This window comes from Antechinus flavipes, chromosome 2 (genome assembly GCF_016432865.1).
Source record: "Antechinus flavipes isolate AdamAnt ecotype Samford, QLD, Australia chromosome 2, AdamAnt_v2, whole genome shotgun sequence".
Taxonomy (NCBI): Eukaryota; Metazoa; Chordata; class Mammalia; order Dasyuromorphia; family Dasyuridae; genus Antechinus; species Antechinus flavipes.
Window position 1 is genome coordinate 224,488,359 of NC_067399.1, and position 24,014 is coordinate 224,512,372.

The 24,014-nt window shown below is 44.5% G+C and overlaps 1 protein-coding gene across 4 annotated transcripts in view; it reads right to left on the reverse strand.

Moving 5' to 3' along the window:
• Positions 1-1,837: 1,837 nt before the first annotated feature.
• The window catches only part of CAD (carbamoyl-phosphate synthetase 2, aspartate transcarbamylase, and dihydroorotase), a 31,078-nt gene continuing 8,901 nt past the window's right edge, over positions 1,838-24,014 (reverse strand). Inside the window, exons 17-45 of one of the 4 annotated variants that reach the window (XM_051976274.1) lie at positions 23,297-23,541; positions 22,793-23,039; positions 22,248-22,346; positions 21,907-22,131; positions 21,645-21,827; positions 21,255-21,473; positions 20,563-20,730; positions 20,243-20,425; positions 20,021-20,125; positions 19,212-19,451; positions 18,501-18,582; positions 18,016-18,182; positions 17,597-17,761; positions 17,258-17,389; positions 16,791-16,992; positions 16,286-16,476; positions 15,971-16,111; positions 15,152-15,250; positions 14,303-14,399; positions 13,951-14,001; positions 13,551-13,595; positions 13,278-13,444; positions 13,094-13,168; positions 12,285-12,497; positions 7,223-7,348; positions 6,841-6,996; positions 6,627-6,728; positions 6,411-6,505; positions 1,838-6,267 (exon numbers count right to left, since the gene is read on the reverse strand). In XM_051976274.1, coding sequence (XP_051832234.1) covers positions 6,165-6,267; positions 6,411-6,505; positions 6,627-6,728; positions 6,841-6,996; positions 7,223-7,348; positions 12,285-12,497; positions 13,094-13,168; positions 13,278-13,444; positions 13,551-13,595; positions 13,951-14,001; positions 14,303-14,399; positions 15,152-15,250; positions 15,971-16,111; positions 16,286-16,476; positions 16,791-16,992; positions 17,258-17,389; positions 17,597-17,761; positions 18,016-18,182; positions 18,501-18,582; positions 19,212-19,451; positions 20,021-20,125; positions 20,243-20,425; positions 20,563-20,730; positions 21,255-21,473; positions 21,645-21,827; positions 21,907-22,131; positions 22,248-22,346; positions 22,793-23,039; positions 23,297-23,541 — 4,323 coding nt within the window. In that variant the 3' untranslated portion in view covers positions 1,838-6,164. Of the gene's footprint in view, positions 6,268-6,410; positions 6,506-6,626; positions 6,729-6,840; positions 6,997-7,222; positions 7,349-12,284; positions 12,498-13,093; positions 13,169-13,277; positions 13,445-13,550; positions 13,596-13,950; positions 14,002-14,302; positions 14,466-15,151; positions 15,251-15,970; positions 16,112-16,285; positions 16,477-16,790; positions 16,993-17,257; positions 17,390-17,596; positions 17,762-18,015; positions 18,183-18,500; positions 18,583-19,211; positions 19,452-20,020; positions 20,126-20,242; positions 20,426-20,562; positions 20,731-21,254; positions 21,474-21,644; positions 21,828-21,906; positions 22,132-22,247; positions 22,347-22,792; positions 23,040-23,296; positions 23,542-24,014 lie in introns of all 4 variants that reach the window. The other 3 variants (XM_051976272.1, XM_051976275.1, XM_051976273.1) reach the window with 3 other exon arrangements.

Genomic DNA, 24,014 nt, shown 5'->3' on the forward strand with positions numbered 1-24,014 from the left:
AGTTTAAGATATCTATAGGTCATATAGCTTGAGGAATCTGATAAGTAATTGGAATTGGGAAATGGAAGTATTAAGGTTTTGGGGTGCAATCGGATTCTTCCTGTACCAGGTCACTGAAATGATGGGGTTAGCTACCCAGATGTTCAGGTTATGGGCTCCAACCCCCAAAATATATTGGGATTAGTGTTGCGAATTTGTAAGCTTAGATATCCTCCAAATAAAAGGGCAGAGATTTTATTATGTTGCTAAAAGCAGGCTAAATACCTAAATTTTTAGCAAGAAAAAGGGATTTTAACAATTAACAAGAGGAAAGACAATCTTTAGTGGAACTCATTAACCAGGAGGAAAATGTCTTTAAGAGGAAGGAATTCATCAGATTAACTTTAAAAGGGATTTATCACCCTAAGAAGAGTTAACAGAAATCTACAGTAAGAGCAGATCATTCATCGGGAAAAATAACCAGGAGTTTGTAATCAAAATTTGGCTTTCAAATTAGATACAACAAGGTGGATTTAATTAAAGAGACTTCTACTTAGGGAGGAACCCTAATAGAAAGTCCACTAGAATTAAAGGCTTCCTTAAGAACAAAAGGCCTAAACAAAATCAAAAGGGTCTATTTATAATCTTAATAGTGCTCCCCCCAATTTGCCTCAGGGAGTAACTAGGCTTCCAGATTGTTTATGAAGATTTAGGCTTTCTTCCTTAACACCAGGGTCACCCGGGACCTAATGATCTCCTTCAAATAGGATCCAAACTGACACTGGGCAAAGTTGTTCGGGTCTCGCCGGTTTTTAGTAGAGGTGGGTTTGGTCAGAAACCCTAAGGGTTTCCCTCTGAGATCAATTCCTTTTCCTTTGATCTGGGAGGGGGAAAAAGCCATTCTTTACTTCATTTCTTTCTAATCAAGCCTTAATCACTGAATGGCTCTTGCCTCAGTCAAAGTGAGACCTGTTGCAGAGCGTAGCTTACAAGTCAACTCCCACTGCCAAGGGCCATCTCCCATGTACGATTTAGATCTCGCCACAAGACTCAGACAGTCCCAGACAGAGGGGACGTTGCACTACCGTCCCTCACTGACTTTCGAGTCATAGCATCATCTCCCTGATGACAGGGTTGTCTTCTGGAATGAAGGACAAACAATAGTCACTCTGGAAAAAGCAGTTTCAGTTCAGTGATCAGGTCTAGAAGCCGCAACTTAGAAGCCGCAACTTAGGGAGGTAAGGGAGGAACAGGCATTGATTAGAGAGAGCCTTCTCAAATTTGGCCCCCAAACGGAGAAGATACTGGGTGATAGCTAGTGGGGAGTGGACCAATTAGAGGAGAGAGGGAGTACAGAGAGTGGGGAAGTAGCCAGTAGACAGGGAGAGACTGAAAATAAATTCGAGAGAGAGAATTGCTGGAGAAGACAGTGGAATGGAATCACTTGTCACATAGAGGGGTTTGCTTTGGCAATAAGGGCCATTTTTGCAAGTGAGAGAGGGACAAAGATAGAAATAGTGGCAGAAGGCAGCTGAGTGATGGGACACAAGGAAGGTTCTCAGCTGCGGATGGAAGGAAGGGAATCTATGGGAATTCTGAGGAAGAATGAAAAGGTTCTGTGTGTTAAGTGGGATAGTGAGTCAATTTAGGGAGATGAAAAAGGGTTACTTTACTAAGGGATGGAGCAGATAGAGTGCTATACCTGAAGTCAGGAAACCTCATCTTCCCGAGTCCAAATAAAGCACTTCATAGCTGATGTGGCTGTTGCAGCAAATGATGCGGTTGCAGGCACATGGTGCGATTAGGAGAGAGGTACCAAACGTTGGGCTTCGGTCATGCGAAAAATTCACAATAGTCATTCTTTTTGGCAAAAGGTAGTTTTATTTAGGAGACAAAATGAAGAAATCCAATAGACACCAGGAGTGGCAAATATGAAATAGTTGGGAGAGCACATTGCGAGGAAAGGGGGTTTTAATAATTAACGATGGAAAGACAAATTCCCTGGTGAAACTCACAATCACCCAGACGAAAGGAAACATTCCATGAGATGGGAGTACGCACTTAGCTGGCAGAACCCTAAAAGCTGTAAGGAGAAAGTCACCCAAAGACATGGTGGAGATTGCGAGACCAGGAAGCAAGGTGGGGGCTGAGGAAATAGAAGGCAGGGTGTGGAGAGGAGACGCACCACGTGGCATGGGGGGATTGTTGGGAAAGACACAGGAGGCAGCGCCCGGGGGGGCTGACCCAAAGGGTCAGACAAAGACGGCACCGCCATGGACAGACTTCACAGGGGAAATTTAACCTCCGCTCCTTGACTAGGCTTTCTTGGCTAGACCTAGCAAGGGGGTACTATTAGGCTACCCGGAGCCCCATCAGGGTCCTTCCTTATTTGCCTCAGGGCAATACTTCGGTCTCTCTGCCACCCCCACCCAACTATGCCGACTCCTCCTGAGCCTGAGCCCCGCCAAGTCACTTAAATCTGTTCACTTCCATTTTCTCATCTGTCAAATGAGCTGGAGAAGGAAAAGCCAAAGCACTCTAGCATCCCCACAAGGAAAATTCCAAATGGGGTCACAAAGGGCAGGACGCAACAACTAAAAACAAAACAGGCTGCAGAGAACCTGGTTGATACCATGTAACATACATGTGGTGGATCTGGTCAACATGGTTTTGATTTTCTTAATTTGTGGGCAGTCCATGAGTAAAGCCACCCTGGAGTCAGGGGGATCCGAATTCAAATGTGATCCTGGGCAAGTCACTTAATCTGGATTGCCTTCCCTTAAGCCCCCCAAAATCCATGAGGAGTGAAGGCAGCGGGATGGTGGGCGATCCAGGTCTGAGGCATGGCAGGGCACAATCAGCCACAGGATGAGGGCGCAAAGGACTCAAAAGGACAGTGTAAAGCTGAACTAGCTCACCAAGCGGTCAAATGGGAAAGGGAGGAAAGTAGGTTGAAATCACAGTGAGAACAGGCTTTGGAGCTGAAAAGTTGAGGTAGAAATGACAAGATGATGAGTTAAGGGAATTTCAGAGTTCAGGAATATAGAAATGATTCATTTGTGGTGCTGGGCAAGATCAAGGGTCTAATCCCTTCTGTGTACAGTTGAGGTGGGGGTGAAAGTATTAATAATCAATTATTAAATTAGGATAAAGGCCTTTTCTCTTTATATCCTCATTCAAGGACCAGTTATAGGTCAGCTAATCTCTGAAGGACATTGCCGATAATCAGATTTATTATCAATTATCCTAAACAAAAAATTATTAATTACCTAGAAATTCATGAGTTTTTCATTCATCTCATGGGGGAGGAGTAAGGTTATATAGGAAATGAAAAGGTTGAGAAATAGGGAAGCCAGTGTTTAAAGGAAAATCCATATGCTGAACCTCCAAGTATAAAGGCAGGTGGGACACTCATTTATATCTTTTCCTAACATTACACTGTTGAGGCATGCATGTTTGTTTTTTCATGACATTATTTTATGATTATAGCTTTTAATTTTCTAGTTAGAATTTGATGATTTTCTATTACATTTACTTCTACACATCAAATTTTATCATATCTTTGGACTGGTAATTGGACAGGTAATATAGCTGCAGCCATCTTAGTTTTTAAAACAGGTTTTGTGAAGATTACTGGCATGAAACACCATTATTACCCCTCCCTCTAGCACCAAAGGATACAAGCATTTATTAAGCATCTACCATATACCAGACACTGGGCTAAGTGCTTTACAAATACCTCATCTAATCCTCTTCACCCTGGGAGAGGGGTGTTATTCCCACTTCAAAGGTAAGGAAACAAGCAGGGAGAGCTTAAGAAATTTACCAGGGGTTAGAGCTAATGAGTGAGGCCAATTTTGAATTAGATAATTCCTAGTCCATTTCTTTATCAACTGTACCACTCAGCTGCCTGTAACTATGCTTTCCAGCCCAGTGTTGCCTTTGTTTTTGTAAAAGGCACAGCAATATACTGCCATGTGACATGCTCACCCATTCCTCTAGCTCCCTAGACCAAACTCCCTTCCCTGCCTTTAGCTACCATTTTCCTATAAAAGTGCTGTCACCCCCTTTTAGAATGTAAACTGGAGGATGGGACTGTTTGTCTTTTGCAAAGTTTCAATTTTTATTCTTGGTACATAGTTGTTCAGTAATTTCAGTTGTGTCCAACTCTTTGTGATCCCATTTGTAGTTTTGTTGACAAAGTATTGCACTGATTTGCCATTTGCTTCACCAAGATGTCCCCATTTTACAGATGAGAAACTGAGGCAAATAGGGTTAAATGACTTGCCTTAAGGTCATAGCTAGCATCTGAAGTTGGATTTGAATTCAGATCTTCCCAATTTCAGGCCCAGTACTCTACTCCAATTCATTTGTATAAACATGAATCTGCTGAAATATAAATTCCTTACAGGTAGGGCCTGTTTCGTTTTGATCTTTGTCCCAACTATTAATGTTTGGCACAGAGATGGCCTTTCTAAGTATCAAAGCCTGTATCTGTATCTGAACTCCAACCTTTCTGAATCCAAACCTGGTACTTACTACAGCACATTGCCTCTATTAAGATCTTTCACCAAATAATCTCACAGCTTTGATCCTTTTTCAAAAAAGGCAATGGACTATTTTCTTTGCCCCACAAGAGGCTAGCACAGGCCCTTGATGATGATGGGCAGGAAGGGAGGTCTTAAAAGATCCAGAAAATGAAGGGCGTTGAACTTCATGAATGTACCAGAAATATAAAGATGCAGTGGAAAACAGCACTGGATTTGATCAAACACTGAGATCAAAACCAATCTTTACTATTTGTTCTCTAACCCATTTTAGGCAATTCATTTAACTTCTCAGATACCTCATTTGTAAAGTGAGGGTGGGGACAGGAGTTGGATTAAATTACTAATTATCCTTTCGTTTCTGAAACTACAAAATTTGGGGAAAATAGGGCTTGTTATGGAGGCCAACAGAAATTGTGGGTCTCCTTAGAATTAGAAAGGTTGGCCTAATCTAGAACCTTAAGTCTATTTGGAAAGTGGAAAGGGGGAAGAAACACCTTATTGGAGTACTCTGCTTTGAAAGGAGATAAATACTCCCCACATTCATCTTACTCAGGATGGTTCCAGCATCAGGATGTGTTTGCAAGATACGGAAGCATACTTATGCCTCTCTGTTCCCTCAGGAAAACCGTGTCCTAAGTCCCAAATGTTATCTCTTATCAAATTTCAAGGAGGTAATGTATGGCTCTAAAATTCTTCTATTTCATCCTTATCAAAGGCCTACCTAGTGTCAACAGGGAAAAAGTTCAAGGAAGATCTCCAGACTCCCAGAAAACAGATTAGAAAAGATTAGATTCTCCACATAGAGAATACCTCCTCTTTTTCCACCCTTGGACAGATTGAATAAGATTCAGAAAAGTGTTTGTCTAGGGTATCAACAATTTAAATTACTTTACCATAATCCTACTTGAATAATTCAATCCCCTCACCCTCCACCCCCATCCCTCCAAATTGAACTTTGTAAACCTGTCTGATTCCCTCTGTGATTTTGTCTTTTATGGTGACTATGAAAATATAAACCAAGAAGATGAGCAGAGCAGTTTTCAGAGGCATGAGGAGGCTCTGCCCTTTTTGAATCTCATTCTCTGAAAAGCTAAACTCTCTTTCACAGACTTGTGCCCTAAGTGCAGAGTACCCGGAGTTCTAATCCCCCCCAAAAGCACTAGGATCTGGAATTAATGGGTACCACAAGTATGGGATGATGAAGATGTAGCCCCAACAGTTCTGTTAAGTAATCCTAGTCCTGTGTAGACTTGGCCATGAGAAAACCTCTTCCTTTATGGAGAGTGGCAGACTTGGAGGAATAAAAAAAGATAAATAGACAGCTCAGCTGTTTATTAAATCCAAGAAATGGCTCTGAGATCAGATAATAGAAAAGTTATTATAAATCTTTAAAGGCTAGTGGAGGGGAGGGGGGGAAAGGGCAGGGCTGAGGATGAGATGAGGTGGAGGCTTTAATACCTGGCACCCTGCCTGCCCCAGCCCCAAGCTGGAGAAGTTCCAGCCCAAAGGCTTGCAAGTCTGCATGTGTCTGGGGCTACCCCACAGTCTCACATTCAGTACGCTGCCCCCCTGGGGGGCACCAGGAATCCTTGCCCAGTGGCAGGAGCAGCAGAGAGCAGCTGTTAGAGTTGGGCTCTAGTAGCGCCCCAGGACAGTAGCAAGGAGGGCCATCCGCATATACATGCCGTTCTCAGCCTGCCGGAAGTAGGCAGCCCGGGGGTCGGAGTCCACTTCCACACTGCAGAGGCGGAAGTGAGAGGTCACTGTGGTGCTCCCAGAAAGCGGGTCCCCAGTTATGCTGTAACACCTTCTCCCCAAGAGGGCCTCCGGAAGTGCGGCAGCCACAGCCGCCTCCACTGCCTTACCCACAAGCCTCCTCACCTGATCTCGTTGACTCGAGGCATTGGGTGCATCACCACCATCTTCTTCTTCGCCCGTGTCATGATGTGGGGTGTGAGGATAAACTGGCCGAAGCACTGAAGGGAGGAAAGGTGGTTGGGCTCAAGGTCTCCTTGACCCCTGCCCTGGCGAAAGCCCCACATTTCTCCCCGACCGCGAGCGCCCCCGCCCCGCAAGCCCACTGTCCTGAGCACTCACAGCTTCGTATTCCTGGCTGGAGCCAAACCGTTCCTTCTGAATCCGAGTCATGTAAAGGACATCTGTGTCAGGTAGCGCCTCCTCGATGCTCTCAAATTCCTCCTAGGAAAAGGAAGAAGGGTGAAGAGAGCAGGGGAGACTCCGACAGCCAGAAGCCGGCCCCCCAGCCCGGACGGGCTGCCACACGGCTGCAGCCCGAGAACGCGAGGCTCACCTGCTTAGTCCCTCTGGACGCCACAAAAGACAAGACGTCGTGCGGCATGCGCAGGCTGGGGGGCGCCACGTAGCGAAGGCTGACCCGGTACTGGGTGAGCAGGCAGGCCAGGGAATGTACTGTCCGCCCGTGCTTGAGATCCCCTACCATCGTGATCTGGGGAGAGAGCCAGCCCCTTCAGTCAGGCTACTCTGCCCCACGCAGTCAGAAGGTGTAAGAGTTCCAGAGCCTTCTCCTTCAGAACCTACCTGCCCCACGACCCTCTCCCCAGTCATTCTCATCATGGTCTCACTAAGACACCCAGGGCCCCTTTGGAGGCTGAAGGCTGCGGAAGGTGTGGGGAGGACGGAGGTCTCAATCCACCCGGGGCCCTCCCTCTTACCGTCATGCCGTTGACAGTCCCCAGTTCCTCTCGAATGGTAAAGACATCCAGCAAGGCCTGCGTTGGGTGTTCCCCTACTCCATCCCCAGCATTGATCACCGGCCTCCGGCAGTGCTTTGCTGCTAGCTATACAAGAGATGTTGGGGAAGAAATTTATCAACAACTCTCTAGAGAATAACTGCAAAATGTTGTCTAAGAAATAGTCTACACTTAATAATAATGAAAAGCAATGCAAATGAAAACAGATATTATTACTTTCATTGTTGGTGGAATGTCTGAAATGTATTCAAGAAAAGTTACAAATTGTTCATAAGTGGTGATCCTACTATGCAATTTTTCCATTTTAATGGCAGAAGAGAAGACAGCCCATACACAAGATGTAACTATGTATCAATACAAAGTCTTTTGTCGTGGTTACCGAAGAGAGAGTGCTAACAACTGAGGAGAGAGACTAAGAAAGGGACATCGGCATTGATCACTTAAAAGGAAATAGGGATTTCAAGAGGCCCCAAACAAGGAAGGACATTACAGGCAAAGGAACACCATCTGAAAAGGGACAGGGTCCAGAGACTATGGCTCATATAGCAAGAAAGAGGTCACCAGAGGCGAGTTAGCCCAGCAACCCCATTTTAGAGAGGGAAAAAATGGAGACCAAGAAAATAAGAGAATGATAAGGGGAAAGTTTGGCCAAAACTAGATGAATGTGCACAATATCAATTGTGATGCAATTAAAATTACAATCTGCACAATGGAGGAGGTTACAACTCTCAGGTCACCCAACTATTGGAAATGTCTAAGAACTGTGCCTTAAGAATACAGGGTGGCCTCATGAGGTGTATGGATAGCCTCATGGATACCCTACAATCTATCCAAACCGGCTTCCTTTTTCTTTAATGATGAGATGGTGATGACATTCACCTTCTGTCTCCTCCCAGGGCCTCTTAAAACCCCTTGCCTACTGAGTGTCAGCACAAGTGCCACCTGATCCCCCCACCCCCCTTCTCTAAATCCAGTTCTGCACTGTAATGAATAATGTGAAAAGGGGGAGGATACATTTATGAAATGACAAAGAACAAGAAAAAGATTAAAAAATGAAGTATCTTTTTAAACAAATGGAAGCCTTCAAGTGTAAAAGACTAACTACTCCCCAAGAGATGAAACCTTTGATCTCTCAATGGACAGAGCACTGGGCCTAGAGTCAGGAAGGCCAGAATTCAAATCCAGTTTCTGACACTAAGTTGTGTGATCCAGAAAGCTACTTAACACTATTTGCTTCATTTCCCTCCTCTGTCAAATAAGCTAGAGAAGAAAATGGCAAACTAATACCTCTACCAAGAAAATCCCAAATGGAGTCACAAAGAGTCATAAACAACTAAACAACAACTGTTCAAAGGCTTTTTTCTGATATTTAGTTTAAATTGACTTTTTTTGTAGCTTCTTTTTGTTTCTGTACTTTAGGCCAAACAGAAACCATGTCTCATGTCTCCTCCGCAAAGCAACACTTTAAATATTTCACAATGATAGTCAACGGCATCTTCCAAGTCTTCTTTTCCCCCAAATTAAACATTTCTCCATTCTTCAGTTAATTCTTGAATGGATTCCAACTCAAGGCTCTTGTCTTCCTGGTTTCTCTTCTCTGAGCACTATCCAGACAAGCTGCCAAGACCTGAACCCAACACTCCAGAAGAGGCCTGACCCAGGTCTACATCACCTTCCTATTTCTGGAAGTCATGCCTTTCATTGCAGGGCAAGATCAAATTCATGCTGGCGGCTGTCATGTCTAGCTGCTGAGTCATACAGAGTTTGAGGTCCACTTGAGGTCATCCAGAGCACCTGCTGGCTAATCACTCTTCCTTCAGCTTTTGTTCATAAAGCTGATGTCTTTTTTTTTAATAGCCAAATGAAAATTTACACTTATTTTGCACCAAATTTTTCATCTTAGTATATCCAGCACAAGGCTCTAGCCTATTGAGATTGTTTGAGCTTCTGATGATCCATTCTGTTTGTTACTTGCCCTTCACAGATTCAAGCAACACAGCAATTTCTATCTTGATCTACACTATTGATAAACAGGGTTAAGCACAGAAGGAATGCCTAGAAGATGGAAGCAAGTCCAAGTAACAGAAAATGAATACAGTGTGACATGTACTATAAAAGGAGTGAAGAATGCTTCAGTTTCAGAATGAGTTCAGGTTGAATGATGGGGGACATGAAGCACAATAAAATGGAATTTTGGCTAAGTATGCTGGGAGAAAACAGAAGATCTAAGAAGAGGCAGGATGAGAGGATGGCAGTGACAACAGGGAGAAGGGAGAGAGTGAGCCTGCCTGACTCACATTGTTTCTGTTTTCTCTGAAAGAGAGTGGCCTTTACATATCAATGACTAACAGGAAATTAATGTTCAACATAAATAAAGAGCAGCACCAAGTGAATTCAAGTTACCCAGTCCAGATAATTTAATTACACCCTCCAATACTGACCTGACAGAAGTAGGAACTGTGACGTCTAAGCTTTTCTCAATGTAATAAGAAAGACACCACAAGATTGGAGAAGGACAAATGATGCTCTGATTCAAAAAGGGAAAGAAGAGGACTCCTGGAGGAGTCAAGATGGTGGAGAGAAGCCAAGAAGCTATTTGAGCTCTTCCAGTTTCCTTTGAAAACCTTGAAGGACAAGCTTCTGTACAGAATTTAGAATGAAAGAACCAAGAAAAGATGGAATGAAACAATTTTCCAGCTTAAAATAGGTTGGAAGTACTTTAAGAAAGATTGGTCTCACTGACGTGAAAAGGGGCACACAATCCAGTTCAGATGGTATCTGGGAAAAGCAGTGGGAGGTCTTGATCCCAGTGGCTCAACAACCAAAACTCTGATATTGGTTCAATAAAACAGCAACAAAGCAGACAAGAGGGGTGGCTTCCAGTTCCAGCACAGAAAGCAAACTGCCAGGCAACATCAGAAGAACTAGGTCTAGCCACTTCTTGCGGTGAGTTAAACATAAAACACAAGGGGAGCCCTGTGCTCAAAGTCAAAGCACAAAGCTACAAAGGAACCTTGAGACAGTACTCCCAGTGGCCCAGGAGCAGAGCTCAACTGTAAAAGTCACAAAATAGGCGGGAAAAGAAAGAAAATGAGCAAGAGACAAAAAAAGAAATTTGACCTAGAAAGCTACTATGATGACAAGGAACATCAAAACACCAACTCAGAAAAGGACAAACACCTGCACGTGAAACCTCTCAAACCCAAAAAGCCTTCTTGGAAGAGCTTATAAAGAATGTTAAGTCAAATAAGTAAGGTAGAAGAAAAATTGAGAAAATAAATGATAGATATGCAAGTGAGTGTCAAATAGCTTAGAAAAGGAAGAACAAAAATTGTCTGAAGAAAAATGCTATATACCCTTTCTAACACATTTGAAACAGAGATACAATCAGAGTATGGTTAAAAGGCTGAAGCAAAATATCTTATGCTTCATCTGAAGCAGAAAAAGCAGGGGTAGCATTCCTGATCTCAGACAAAGCTAAAGCAAAAATAATTTAATTACAAGAGATAAGAAAGGAAGCTAAGTTTTGTTAAAAGGTCCTATAGACAATGAAGTAATATCAATGTTAAACATATATATGTACAATGTCCAATATCCAAACTCTTAGAAGTCAAGTCAGTAACAGGAAAATAGATATAAATAACAAAATATACTCAACCTCAACCTTCCCTCTCAGAATTAGGAGTGGGGAAAGTTAACTATTATTAGTAACTAATAATTATTGTATTATATTATATTATTAATTATGAGAGTACATGGCACCTACATAAAAATTGAGCATGTGTGTATTAGGGCATACAAACCTCACAAATGCAGAAAGGCAGAAATATCATTTGCATTGTTTTCAATTGTGATGCAATTAAAATTACAAGCAATAAGATCAGGGAAAGAGACTAAAAACTAATTGTAAATTAAACAATTTAATCCCAAAGAATGAATGGGTAACATCATAAATAATAGAAACCATTTCATCCAAGAAGATGGCAATAATGAAACACACCAAAAGTTATGTGATGCTTCCAAAATAGTTCTAAATTTTTAAACTATAAATATTTACATGAATAAGCTAGAGAAAGAAGTTATCAAAAGGGGAAAGAGAACTAAACCTGTAGGCTACCAGCTGCTGGGCTCCAGGGAAAATTCTAGAAAAGATCATTAAAGAGATGGTTGGTGGACACCTACAAAGGGAAACAGGGCTTATAAGCTCATTAACCTTAAAAACCGCACACATACAACAAAATTATTTGTAGAGAAGGTGGAAAGACATGGATTAGATGATAATATGACAATACTAAAAATAGCATTTATACAATGCATGCATTATGCCAGGTTCTGGAGCTAAGAACTTTACAAACACGATCTAACAATTAACACAGCACAGTCCTTGCCTGCTCTTTTTAAAAAACAACCCTACTAATCTGCTCTCCTAGTGAACCAGGACAGAGGATCTTAGACACCAATTTGCTGTGGTTAAGACCTTCTCATAGGCTTTCTTAGAATCTGTCTGAGCTGGGCTGAACCCCCTTTTCACCCTAGTGAGACTGACCTTTCTTGAAATTTTTTCATTCTACCTTGAACTGGAGAGTGATTTCATAACTTTAGACTCTGTTTAGAGGCTTGGTTTCCTGTGGTTTTCCAGGGAAACTAGGAAAGGTTGTGCAGCTTCCCTGGCTTTAACTCTGCCATCTTTACATTCCACCCCTGGATGTCATATATGGATTACACTGGATGGCACTGGAGGCATCTTCCAAATCTCAAATCTCTGATTGTTGCCTGTACATTATAACTGACTCAATTCAGAGGTATGCTAGATGTGTTTGTTAAAATTTCTCAAAACAAAGTTGAAGACTTTAAACAAAAAAAGACTTAAAAACAAAGTGGGGACTATAACATTGCAAATAAAATTGCCCATTACATCTTTTGCATAAGTATCATCATCCAAGTTGGGTCGCCACAGTCTCCCTGGTCCAATCCAAAAAGCCTGCATTTTTTTACTTCCCCTGCAATCCCTGGCCCTTCTTACCTCCACAGCTCCAGGCTGCGGGTGCCGGAGCACAACAACATCAGCATAGCAGCTCATGGTCTGGACAGAGTCTGCTAGGGATTCCCCCTTCTGGACAGATGATGTGGCTTCAGAGAAGCTGAGCACAGAGCCCCCAAGACGGGCCATGGCGGCTGCAAAGGAGCTGCTGGTACGAGTGCTCACTTCATAAAACATGGAGGCCATCACCTTGCCCTAGTGAGAAAGGACAAAGGGGAAATAGATTCATCCCAAAGAATACAAAGGCAATAACTTTCCCCAAGGCTTCATCTTAGCCATAAGAACAAGTGACAGTCTACATAGTATATAATTTAAGAGAACTTGAAAAGGTGTATCTACTCAGAAGTATTTGTGCCATGGGCCTCTTATAGAACAGAACGTCCTACCATCAGTTTTTGATTAAAACTTTTTCTCTAAAAATTCACTGTTAAAAAGTATATATACTCCCTAGCAGAGGTGGAAGATCTGGTTGGCCTTTTTAACAATACAACAAAGCTACCTTAAGTTAGCTAAGTGGAGATTCTGGTAAGCAAAGCAGAAATGAGGACGGGTATGTCTGAAGGGATAGAGGTGGTTAAGGTCTATTCCACAGGACACTACATAAAGAACATTAACCTCTTGTGATATTCTGGGAAGAGAGACACATCACAAGCTGTAATATCCCATACACGTATGGTGATGAGGACCCTTAGGGTAACGACAGACTATTCTCCTTCTTCCTGCTGACAGAAGGCTTCCCATCGGAGCCAATTCAAGCCTTCTTCCCCCAGACCCACACCTTTGGTTCTGACCTTGAGAATGTCTATGCTTCGTTCCTTCTGCACCATCATCCGCAGGGTGTGTGCCACGTTGAACAGGTGGGACATCTGAAAAGGGCCACAAATCAGTGAGGGATAACACTTTCTCAGATTTCCTCTTCCAAATCTCTTCAGATCCCAGAACCCTCCTAACACCACCTCCCCCCAGGCCAAATACCTGATCTTTGGTAAACTGACGAACGGAGAGTATATGCTGCCCAACTAGAGAATGCAGCAAGGGTGAGGTCTGAGGATGTAACAGGCTGGGTGTACCCAGATTTTGGGGCGATGCCTGCCTAGGCACTGGAGAAGGGTAGCAGCAACTATCAGGAGTTCCTGCTAGATCTGCAGCAGGGGACAAGACAAGTGACTGGTCAGAACATGGCCTGCTTCAACCTCTATCTCCTTCCTACCAGCCCTGCCACTTTCCACTAGACAAAGAGTTTCCCACCTGGCTCCACGGCCTTCCGGGAGGGCTTTTCCTTGGGCTCTTCAGCTACAAAGGAAAAAGGGCAGAAATAAATTTTTAGTTGGAGTCAAGAGTAGCTATTTATCTCCCAGGATCCTTATAGATCACATCATGTCTATTAAACCAGCTCACACCAAGGCAGCCACAGCAGGTTAGTAGAGGGAAGAGCAACGAGTAGCTCTGTTCTGCAGGCAGACATGTACACAAAGACACACATGACCTGACCAAGCAAACTACATAGAGAACAGTTCTTCCCCCTCCCCATCCCCCATCCCCAACCCCAGTCCTCAGTCCCATGACAGTATGGCTTTTATGCAAGATGGAAAGACCAGGCTCACAGCAACTTAAGAGACACTCCATGGGGAAAGAGCCCCAGATTTACCCCACATTCTGTTGCCTTGTGGGGTCCTGGCTCTTGGGCTGATGAACACAGCTGCCCATAACAAGAGAGGAGGAATAAGGGGAAGCTAGGGAGGGGACAATCATCCCTAGTGTTAATTATCAAAATCAAGGATGAAAAAAATGGAACAATCTTGGTAGAAAGGATGGGGATAAGATGGGGAAACAGGAACAGGGAAAGGGCAGGAGCTAGAGTGGGGAGACTCTTTAAACTAGGGGTTAAGCAAGAAGACAATTTGGAAGAAATGCTGAGCCTCCAAAGACCTACTCCTCTATGCTGAGTCCTTAGAGAAATGAGGAAAGACCATCCCTATAGTCAATACTGGCACTCTTACCTGGAAGGCCAGGATCAGAAGCTCGGTGGATTCGAGGTGGGAGATGGAAGCGCCCATCAGGAAGGCCTGGGATGCCACGTCGAGGCCTTTCAGGAGTCTGTGAATGTAACATGGGTCTATCCTTTTGAGACATCAACCAAAAGTTCCTTCTTCCTTCCCCTCCCTGAAGAAAATCAAACTCACTGTTCTCACAAATATCCCTTATCTCTCATCACTTAAGAAAATAATCTTCAATATCATCTGCAAACTGGTTCCTCAGAATGCTCTTGCTTATGACTTGATAGTGTGTTTAAACACTATCATGTCATAAGCAAGAGCATTCTAAGGAACCAGTTTGGAACTGTTCCAAAAAACACCACCATTCTCCCCATTAATTCTAATTAATTTTGTGTTTCCCACAATGGCAAAGTAGAAAATGGTCAGCGTGGTAGTCCAGGAGAGGGGCTATAACAATGAAGGGATCTAAGACCACGCCATGCCAGAATCAATTGTTTTGACTGGCAAAGGGAATACCTGAGGGAATATGATAGTCATCTTTAAATAAGAGCGGCCACTATGTACAAGAGCAATCAGACATGTGGCTCCTAAGGGCAGATATAAGAAAAAGTAAAAGATTTTGGGGGCAAAGTCTTCATCAGAGCTGTTCAAAATGTGAAACGATGCCTGGGGAGAGAGGAAGGTCTTCAAGCAGATGTTTATAAACTGTGTAGGAAATATCTGCACAATGCAGATTAGATTAGAAGACCTTAAGTTGTCTTCCAATTGAAATTATCTTGAAAAGGTCTGAGAAGCCCTAGTAGCCCCACTTGAATCAGCTGGCTGTGACCACCTGTATCCTTGGCTCTGTACCTTGGTGCTCTCACTTGGTGGAGCAGAGGGCAGCAGTTGAGGCACTGCACCTTGGGGCCACTTCCTCACATCTTGCCCATAACCAGGAGGCACCAGCACCTATACACAAGACCAGGAAAGAGGGAATGAGAACAGGATTAGGGAGGGAATACTCCGGAAACAGAGTAAGCTGAAGGACAGCAGGAGGGCGACCAGGAGTTGGGAGTCAACGCCTTTGTAATGTGTGTACATAGTAAAGCCAAGGGCTGGCATGCGTTTGTCACTTGGAAATTGCTAGCACCCAGCAAACCTGACAGATGGTCTTCAGCAGTGAGGAAACAGCTAAGTCATATCTGAACCTGAGGAATATAGGCAGCTGGAAAGGCACCCATCTCATATAATTATTTCTGTAAATTGCTAAAGGATTGTCATGTGAAACAAGTATTCTGAAATAAGTATATTTATTCTGGTTGACCCCCAAGGCTAACTCATGATCAGTGAATGGTTAACAGTTAGAGCAGTTTTTATCTCAAAATGAGAAAATTATTTCCTAATAAATCCAAATGGGATGAGCTGAGGCAGGTGGCGGAAGAAGGGGCATGGAGAACGTAAGTTTCCCGTCACAAATTGCTAAGATGATAAAATTGTTGGTATGTTAAATTGAATTTAATGACCTCAAAGTCTTTTAAATTCTAAGATTCTATAAAATGTGACTTGAATGACTGAAAGTAAAGTATGGAAGAAGGAGAAACAACTGAATTATCTGAACTTAGTAGAATTAGAAAACAGGAGAGTTTGACCAAGAATCAAGGGAGAGACAGGAATCATGAGCTTAGATACCTGGTCATCAATATAGGCAACTTCCCCTCGAAGGACAACTCGCCGTATGGTGCCCTTCACTCGCTGCCCCTCAAAAGGTGTCCAGTGTGCCTTGGAAAAAGGCATGTAGCTGGGGATGGTCCATTCATGCTCCAGATCCACCTGTCCCAAACACAGTGAGGGGGTGTCATAAGTAGGCATACTCTTCAACTTCTGGGTTCAAAACTACCCACCCCAACCCTGACATCCTCGGCATGAGGGACTCCCTCTTTCCCACAGGCCTCCACCCAGGGGTCTTGTTTTCCTCTGTGCACTTTCCCACCCATGCCCACACACCTCAATGTAGGTGTCCTCCTGCAGGGGCAAGTGAAAGATTCTCCGAGGGTTGTGGTGTAGCTTCTGCAGCAGATCATCCAGGCTGAGACGACCCTCACTCACAGCTGTCAGCAACAGCGGGAGCATTGTCTCCAGGCCGGGGAAGCCAGGGGGAGCCTTGGATCCTGTTTTTTCTTCCAGGGTGTGAGGAGCTGAAAGAAAGGAATCGTTGCTGGAAGGTCCAAAATGTTTTTCCTACGGGAATTCTCAGACTCATCTCAGGATCCAGCTCCTCTTCAAGGGAGAACTGGAAAAGATTGGCTTGGGAAAGGGACTGGTCTTTTTCTCTATATGATAATGAGGCAAAAGTAGAGAGGAACCTAGCCCCTCTCCATCCTCATTAGGCCCTCAATTAAGAGCGTGTTTAACACCCCCATACTTTTTTTTACCATAATGAATGTCTATCCCATTATAAACCAAACTGGCACCTGGAAGAAGTGGACATGAGGGGATCTCCTCTCCTTACCATGGTCAGAGGCAAAGCAATCAATGACGGCCATGTTTTCCCAGAGAGCCTCCACATCCTCAGGGGAGCCAAGCTCAGGCCGGACTTCTCCTTTCCCAGGCCCCAGGCGCTCGAGGTCAGTTTGGCTTAGAAACAGATGGTGGGGGGCCACTTCACAAGTCACTGGTACCCCCCGTGCCTTTGCTGCTTTAATTAATAGGATCTGGAGGTTGAGGGAACAGGGAGTTCAGAGAGGCCTAACTTTAGGGATAATTCCCCAAACTTTGGAATTTTATCTGGTCTACCAGAAGGATATAAAGATCCTGATTCGGCAGTCCCACTCTTCTATTTTGTACCATTGGTCTTTCTATTGCTTCACTGCTTCCATTTCCCCCCTACCCAAACACACACACACACACACACACACACACACACACACACACACACACACACACAATGTTACAATTTCTTTTCCTTTTGTTTCTTACCTCCTCCTTCCGGGCCACATGGCAGATGTGTACAGGCCGTTGAGCCAGCTGGGCAACCATGAGGATGGCAGCAACAGTCTGTCGTTCTGCATGAGCCACAATAGGAAGATGGCGTGGCCAAGTCTCAAAGTGCTACGGACAGAGAAGGTATGTTGAGGTAAGTCTGGGACTTCCTTGGGTCATTTGGGCAGGGCCGCTATGTACTCCTGGTCCTTCCTCCAACCCTTCTCATCCTACTGCTTGCCAGAGCTGGTCAGCACTCCCTTGTTCCTCTTCCTTCCCTTTTGATGATTTCAACACCATCCTCCCACCCTCCCAGCCCAGTCTCTGACTTCCCACCTCCATCCAATTGGCAAGGCTGTCCAGGCGAAGTTCGGAGAATGTTTCATTGAGATAGAGTTTCAATCCTGCAGCTGCCCCAGCCACAGCACCCAGGGTTCCTGCATTCTCTGATGAGGCCCCAAGGAACAAGGCATAATCACAGCGGGCCCCAGTCTCTGCCAACTGAAGGATAATGATAAACCATCAGTGTAGGCCTATACATCTCAGGGCTACCCGAGTATATCCTTTGAGCGCCTGGGGCCTCAATGTGTCTTAAGGGAGTCAGGGTCAGGATTAGTGAAAAGATCTACCAGGGGAAAAAAAATAAATAAAAATAGAATTTAAGAAAAAAAAAAAAAAAGCTCTACCAAGAAAGGAAGCTGACCAAGGAGGACAGCATAGTCAACAGTAGTTTCTCTTTGAGTGGGATCTCTCACCTTCTGAGCAAGGGCAAGTGCAGGGGCATCTATGATGGGAGGCCGGGTGTTGGGCATGGCACACACCATGGTGATCCCCCCAGCTAAAGCAGCTGCTGTGCCTGATGCGAAGTCTTCCTTATGGGTACCACCTGGTTCCCGTAGGTGCACATGTACATCAATTAGCCCTGGAAGAAGGTAAAGAGGAAGAGGGCAAGTTTCTCTCTAGGAAACAAAATCTATTAAAGGCATTTGAGTGGTTTTTTTGTGTGAGACTCCATCCCATAACAGAAAGATAAAAATGAGGAGTTAGATGAGAAAGAAAAGTTGGGAGTTTTCAATAAGGAGGGACAGGAACTAGTGCAAGGAAATAACCCTGGGGAAAAATAAAACAGGAAAGCAAAAAAAAAGATGCTCATATGTAGAGATAAACATGGCCCACAGCCCTAGTCCCATACATTCTAGCTCCTGTTAGCCAAGGTTGGGACCAGAAAAGTGTCACTGACCTGGCAAGCGCACCAGCTTCTGTGAGGTCATGCAATCTACATGAACTTTCAGTGGGGGAGCTGGCCCGATCTGGCCCAATGCCTACAAGTGGATGACAACCAAGTTTTATTTAGGGAAGGTGACTTTGGGAGTGTCCAAAACCATTACTGGCAGAATAAGAATTCTAGACCAGCCTTATTGTGTTGTGTTTTAATGGAATTTGACATCAAAAAGAGAGATAGATACATTAGGTACTACTTCCCTGCAGATCTATAGGAAAATGAGTTCCCATGGAAAACCCCTGATGTCTTTAAGAAGAACGATTGAAGTGTTGTAAATTGTTTGACTAAACCTCCCTGTTATCAATTATCCATTAATATGTTTCTAAGAATATTTTGAGATCTACAGTTTATGTTGCAGATCTTCACTGTATTTCATCTACCTTTATTTCCCAGGTGTATGACTTCAATTATCTTGTTAACACCTTGTACTACCTTGGCTTGACTTGTTTGCCAAAAGACTGTATTTAATCAAACCTTAGACACATGGAAGGCAACCAGTTTCTCTCCTTCCAGTTAGGCAATAATATAATATATAATAATAAGATATAGGCAGTAATTCAGATGTCTGCCTTCCCAGATCCAGCCACCCAATTTATTCAGCAAAAATGCCATTTAATGCCAGCACTATCATGATAAAACCCCACCAATTATTCTTTAAGTCCCAGTCACCTCTACAAACAGCTTAGTGCACTTGATGTCAACGATGAGGGGCACAGAAAAGTCAGCAGCAAGGCGACGGGCCCGGTAGCCTTTGGTTACGAAGGAGGACAGATGCCGCCCCCCTGCTCCATGCATTGACAGGTTGATCACCAACTCAAAGTGGTTTTCTGCCAACTGTTCTAGGATGCTTCGCTGTGGGGGACATTCACCTTCAACTGCTTCCTCAAAGTGCCAGTCCACAGCTGTGACCTATGTGCCCAACAAGCCCAGTATAGATCATCAAAATGCCTTAAAGCAAGGTTGGTCTCTCCCAAATCAAGTGATACCCAGGGAAAAGGCAAATTAGAGAAGACTTTTAATGGTAATCAATTACCTCCATGGAAAAGCCCTCAAGAGTAAGTTTCTATTTTTAGCTATGATGCAGAAAAAAATGAAAGAAATGAGTCCCATCTCAAGGAGTTTAGGTTCTGAGAGTTTGAGTCCAGACCTTGTAGATATGCCAGAAACCCCAGCAAGATCAAGGTTGAAATTTGAAATTTGATATTTTCTAACTATAAGATAACGGGCAAGTAAGTCACTTAAATTCTGAAGCTCAGTTTTCTCATTTGTAAAACAGTAGCTTCACCTGCCTCACAGGGTTATGCTGCAGTAAGAACTTTTAAAACCATAAAATTATATTATTTGTTATTTCCCCTACCCCCCAGACCAACCTTGGGAAATGAAGGACAAAAACCCCCCTTCTGCGGAGTAGGGCGCAGAGCAGTGGGATACCACTGTAAAAGACAGAGGAATAATGTGGTAGAGAAGATGGCAGGTACCTTGACCCCATGCGCAGTGTAGAAGTCCGCGGTGCCCAAACTGGCATATAAGCTATAGCCTAGACTCTCCAGCAGCCTCACAGTGGGGAGCAGCTCATTTTTGTTCTGAGGGGAATAGGAGGTGGGAAGAAAGCATTACCTGACATTGATGACTTAAAGGCATTTCAGAGACCCAACTCCACCACCTCCCTTCTTCAAGAAGTTGGATCCTAATTACCATACCTTGTAACTACCAATAGTTAGCAGAATATTCTTTTTGGGGATCTTGAATCCCGTGCTTAGCATAGCCTTAAGGTAGGCCTCACAGCGGTTCTCTCCAAAGCCAGCCACCTCCCCTGTGCTGGTCATCTCTACCCCCAGTACCACATCTGCTCCTGCCAGGCGGGAGAATGAGAACTGGGGCACCTGAGGGGGTGAGACAGGGGGAAAGCGTTTTAAGGATTTCTTTGGAAATGGCATTTAAATCAGGAGGCTGATTACAGCCAGAATGAAAAAGACCTTAACCTTGATTTCTAGGAATTCCCAACCCCCTTCTTTCTTACCTTAACTCCTACAACACCGGTTCCAGTCATGAGCCCAACAGGCTCCACCTCCTCACCCATGATGATCCGGGTAGCCAGGGCTACCAGATCCACTCCAAGTGTCTTGGAGACAAAGGGGAAGGACCGAGAGACACGGACATTGCACTCAATAACCTTGAGTTGGTCATCCTGGGAAGATGGAATTGGTGATGGTTACCTAAGACCCACAAGGAACAGGCCCTGCTGCTGCTGGTTAATTAGCCTCTTATTTCTCCATTCTCTACTAGCTCTTCCTGCCCCTCCTCCAGCTTTTTTGTACTATGTATAAGACTAAAGTGTAACTGCCATCAACTTGTTGACTGTGGCCCTGAAGGAATGAAATGAAGGCAAGCAGGCAGGCAGGCTGTAGAGTTCCCTTTCCTGGTGCCAGCTTCTGACTCAATATTCACAGGGCAAGGGGGTAAGGCTTCCTGATATTTTATGTGTCTACAGCTGCCAGCAAGACCACTCTTTAATGCCTAGAGGACAATGACTACAAGCTTTCAAGATTCCAAAACTGGCAAAATACTCTCCCCCTCTGTAATCACAAACCTTTTAGGTACAAAATACAATAGCTCCTCATGAGCAAGTTGGGGCTCCAGAGTTCTGCTCTAGCAGTAAAGAAGCCATTAACCTTTAAAATCTACTTCCAATCCAAGTCTTGTTTATGTTACCTTGGCGATGAGCTGCAGGTTGAAAGGCCCCGTGACCTGCAACTCTTGACCCACAGCATGAATAATTGCTTTGATCCTTTCCAGTGTCTTGGGTGTGATATCTTGTGGCGGAGTCACCAATGTGGCATCTCCCGAGTGCACCCCTGCATTTTCCACGTGCTCCGAGATTGCGACAGCTACCACCATACCATCACAAGCCACAGCATCCACATCAATTTCCTGAGAGTCACAACCGGAATGACCATACAGTATGAGAATTCTCCCCCACCAGATACCATCCCCCAAGCAACTGCAACCAGAGTGCCCCAAGAGACAGGAGTAGACTGGGAGAGGGCAGCCCCTGGGAGCGGGGGAGGACCAGAGACGTTTCTGCTCCTTGCTGTCACCAACCTTGGCCTCCTGGATGAACTTGGAGATGACCACGGGGTGCTCTTTGGAGACAGCAGCTGCGCTGCTCAGGAAGCGCTCCAAGTCTACATCGGAATGGGCCACATTCATGGCAGCACCACTCAGCACATAAGAAGGACGGACAACACAAGGATACCCCACAGACTGGCAGAACTGGAGGGCAGACTAAGAAGAGCAAGAAGGTCAGGCAGTGCTCTTCAGACCCAGAGGCACTTGTGCTTCGCAGCCCCCACACCAGGCCTACCTCCAAGTCACTGAGCTCTCGCCACTGAGGCTGACTGATGCCAATGGTATCAAGCAGTCGAGAAAACTTGAATCGGTTCTCAGCAGAGTCGATGGCCTCTGGGGAGGTCCCAAGAACCCGACACTGCTGCCGATGCAGAGCCATCGCCATGTTGTTGGGCAGCTGACCCCCCATAGAGAGGATCACACCCTCAGGGCTTTCCAACTCATAGATATCCATCACCACCTGCAGGAGGGCGAGATGATAGGAGTCAAAGAACAGTCACCATCTGCCTACCTCCTGAAGCTCAGGAAAATTCCAATAAAGCAAGTTAACCTTGACCTTTTCTTCCCTTCCCTTACCTCAAAAGAGATCTCATCAAAGTAGAGTCGGTCACACATATCATAGTCGGTACTGACTGTCTCAGGATTATAGTTCACCATGATGGTCTTATACCCCATCTGAGATATGGAAATGTTATTCAGGCATGACAGGAAATATTACTCAACTATGGGCTATCAAGGAAGAAGTAGAACTAGGTAGAGACAAAAAGTTTCTTTGAGCCTCAGGGTCCAAGAATTCCTCTCCCCCATAATTGTCAGACAATGGAACAAGCTGCCTTCACAATTAACAAGCCCCCAACGACTCAAAATGTTTCTGAAATGCTATAAAAGGCATCCCTACATAGGCAGAAGGTGGAACTAGATAACCTCCAAATAGGTAACATGTCCCTAAAGCTATGATCCTACGACGACCTGAGACCAGTAGCTTGGGTAGTATTCAATTATCACTAAGTAAGTGTGAGAAGCAATCTCCTTCCCAATTAATTATGGATACAACTCATATTTGTTAGGAATTATGGAAACAGGAAGGAGATCTAATCCTGAGTTTTTATTAAAGCCCATACCTTGCGCAGCTGCCGGATACAGCCCACAGCACACCAATCAAATTCAACGCTAGAGCCAATTCGGTAGACACCAGAGCCCAGGACCAAGACATGAGGAGTATGGAAAGTCAGGTCATGGGTGGTACCCCCATAAGTCAGGTACAAATAGTTAGTCTGAGCTGGCCATTCTGCTGCCACTGTATCAATTTGTTTTACTGCTGGACAGATACCCAGTTCCTGGCGTAGTTTTCGGACAGCCAACTCTGTGCTGGAGAGAACGCAAGATCAGAAATGGGCATAAAAGGAGTGGTACATGAAAGTGTTTTAAGGCAAAGATTACAAAGGAAAATTTATAACAATTCAAATCAGCTAGTTAGCCCTCTTCCCAAAGAAAAGACTTTGAAGTCTTCAGGTTTCTCCTCACAAAAAACAAACAAACCTCTCCCCCCATCACTACTTCCTTCCACAGCCCTGCCAGCCTGCTGCCAAGGTTCCCTAATCCAACTAACAGTGCCCGACTCTGACCTGAGCACTGCAAGAGCAATCTGCTTGTCAGAGAAGCCAAGGCGTTTGGCTTGGTGCAACACGTCAGGGGGCAAGGGCTGCCCACGGTGTCCTTCTAGTTTCCGGGTGTGTTCTATAATGCGCTTCATACACTGAAGGAACCACCGATCAATGCGAGTGAGCTCATAGAGTCGGTCTATGGTGTATCCTGCCCACAGAGCAGCTGCCACTACAAAGATCCGCTTATCAGTTGGTGTCTCCAGCTCCTGGTGGGATTGGGGGTAGGGAGAGTTGGAAATAAAGAGTTTAAGGTTTGAGCAAGAATACTGAAAGCAAGATCAGGATAGTCCATAAGAGAAGAAGAATAAGCACTTCTATGTGGCTACTATGGACCAGGCACTGGATTAACAACCACTGAGTATAATAGTAACCCATTTGACCCACCCAACAAGCTTAAGAGGTAGGTATTATTCTTATTCCTATATTACAGTTAAGAAACTGAGGCAGGCAGAGATAAAGTAATCTGCCTGGGGTCACATAGATAGTAAATATCTGTGGCTAGATTTGAACTCAAACTTTTCTGATTCTAGGGCTGGCACTCTATCCACTGTGCCATCTGGCTGCCTCTGGCATGGGTCACCAACCCAACTAGGCCCCAGAGAGTGTTAGTAGTTGGTGCTATCCAGATGGACTAATACTACTAGGGAACAAGAGGGTAGGTTTCATCTATCATTAGAAT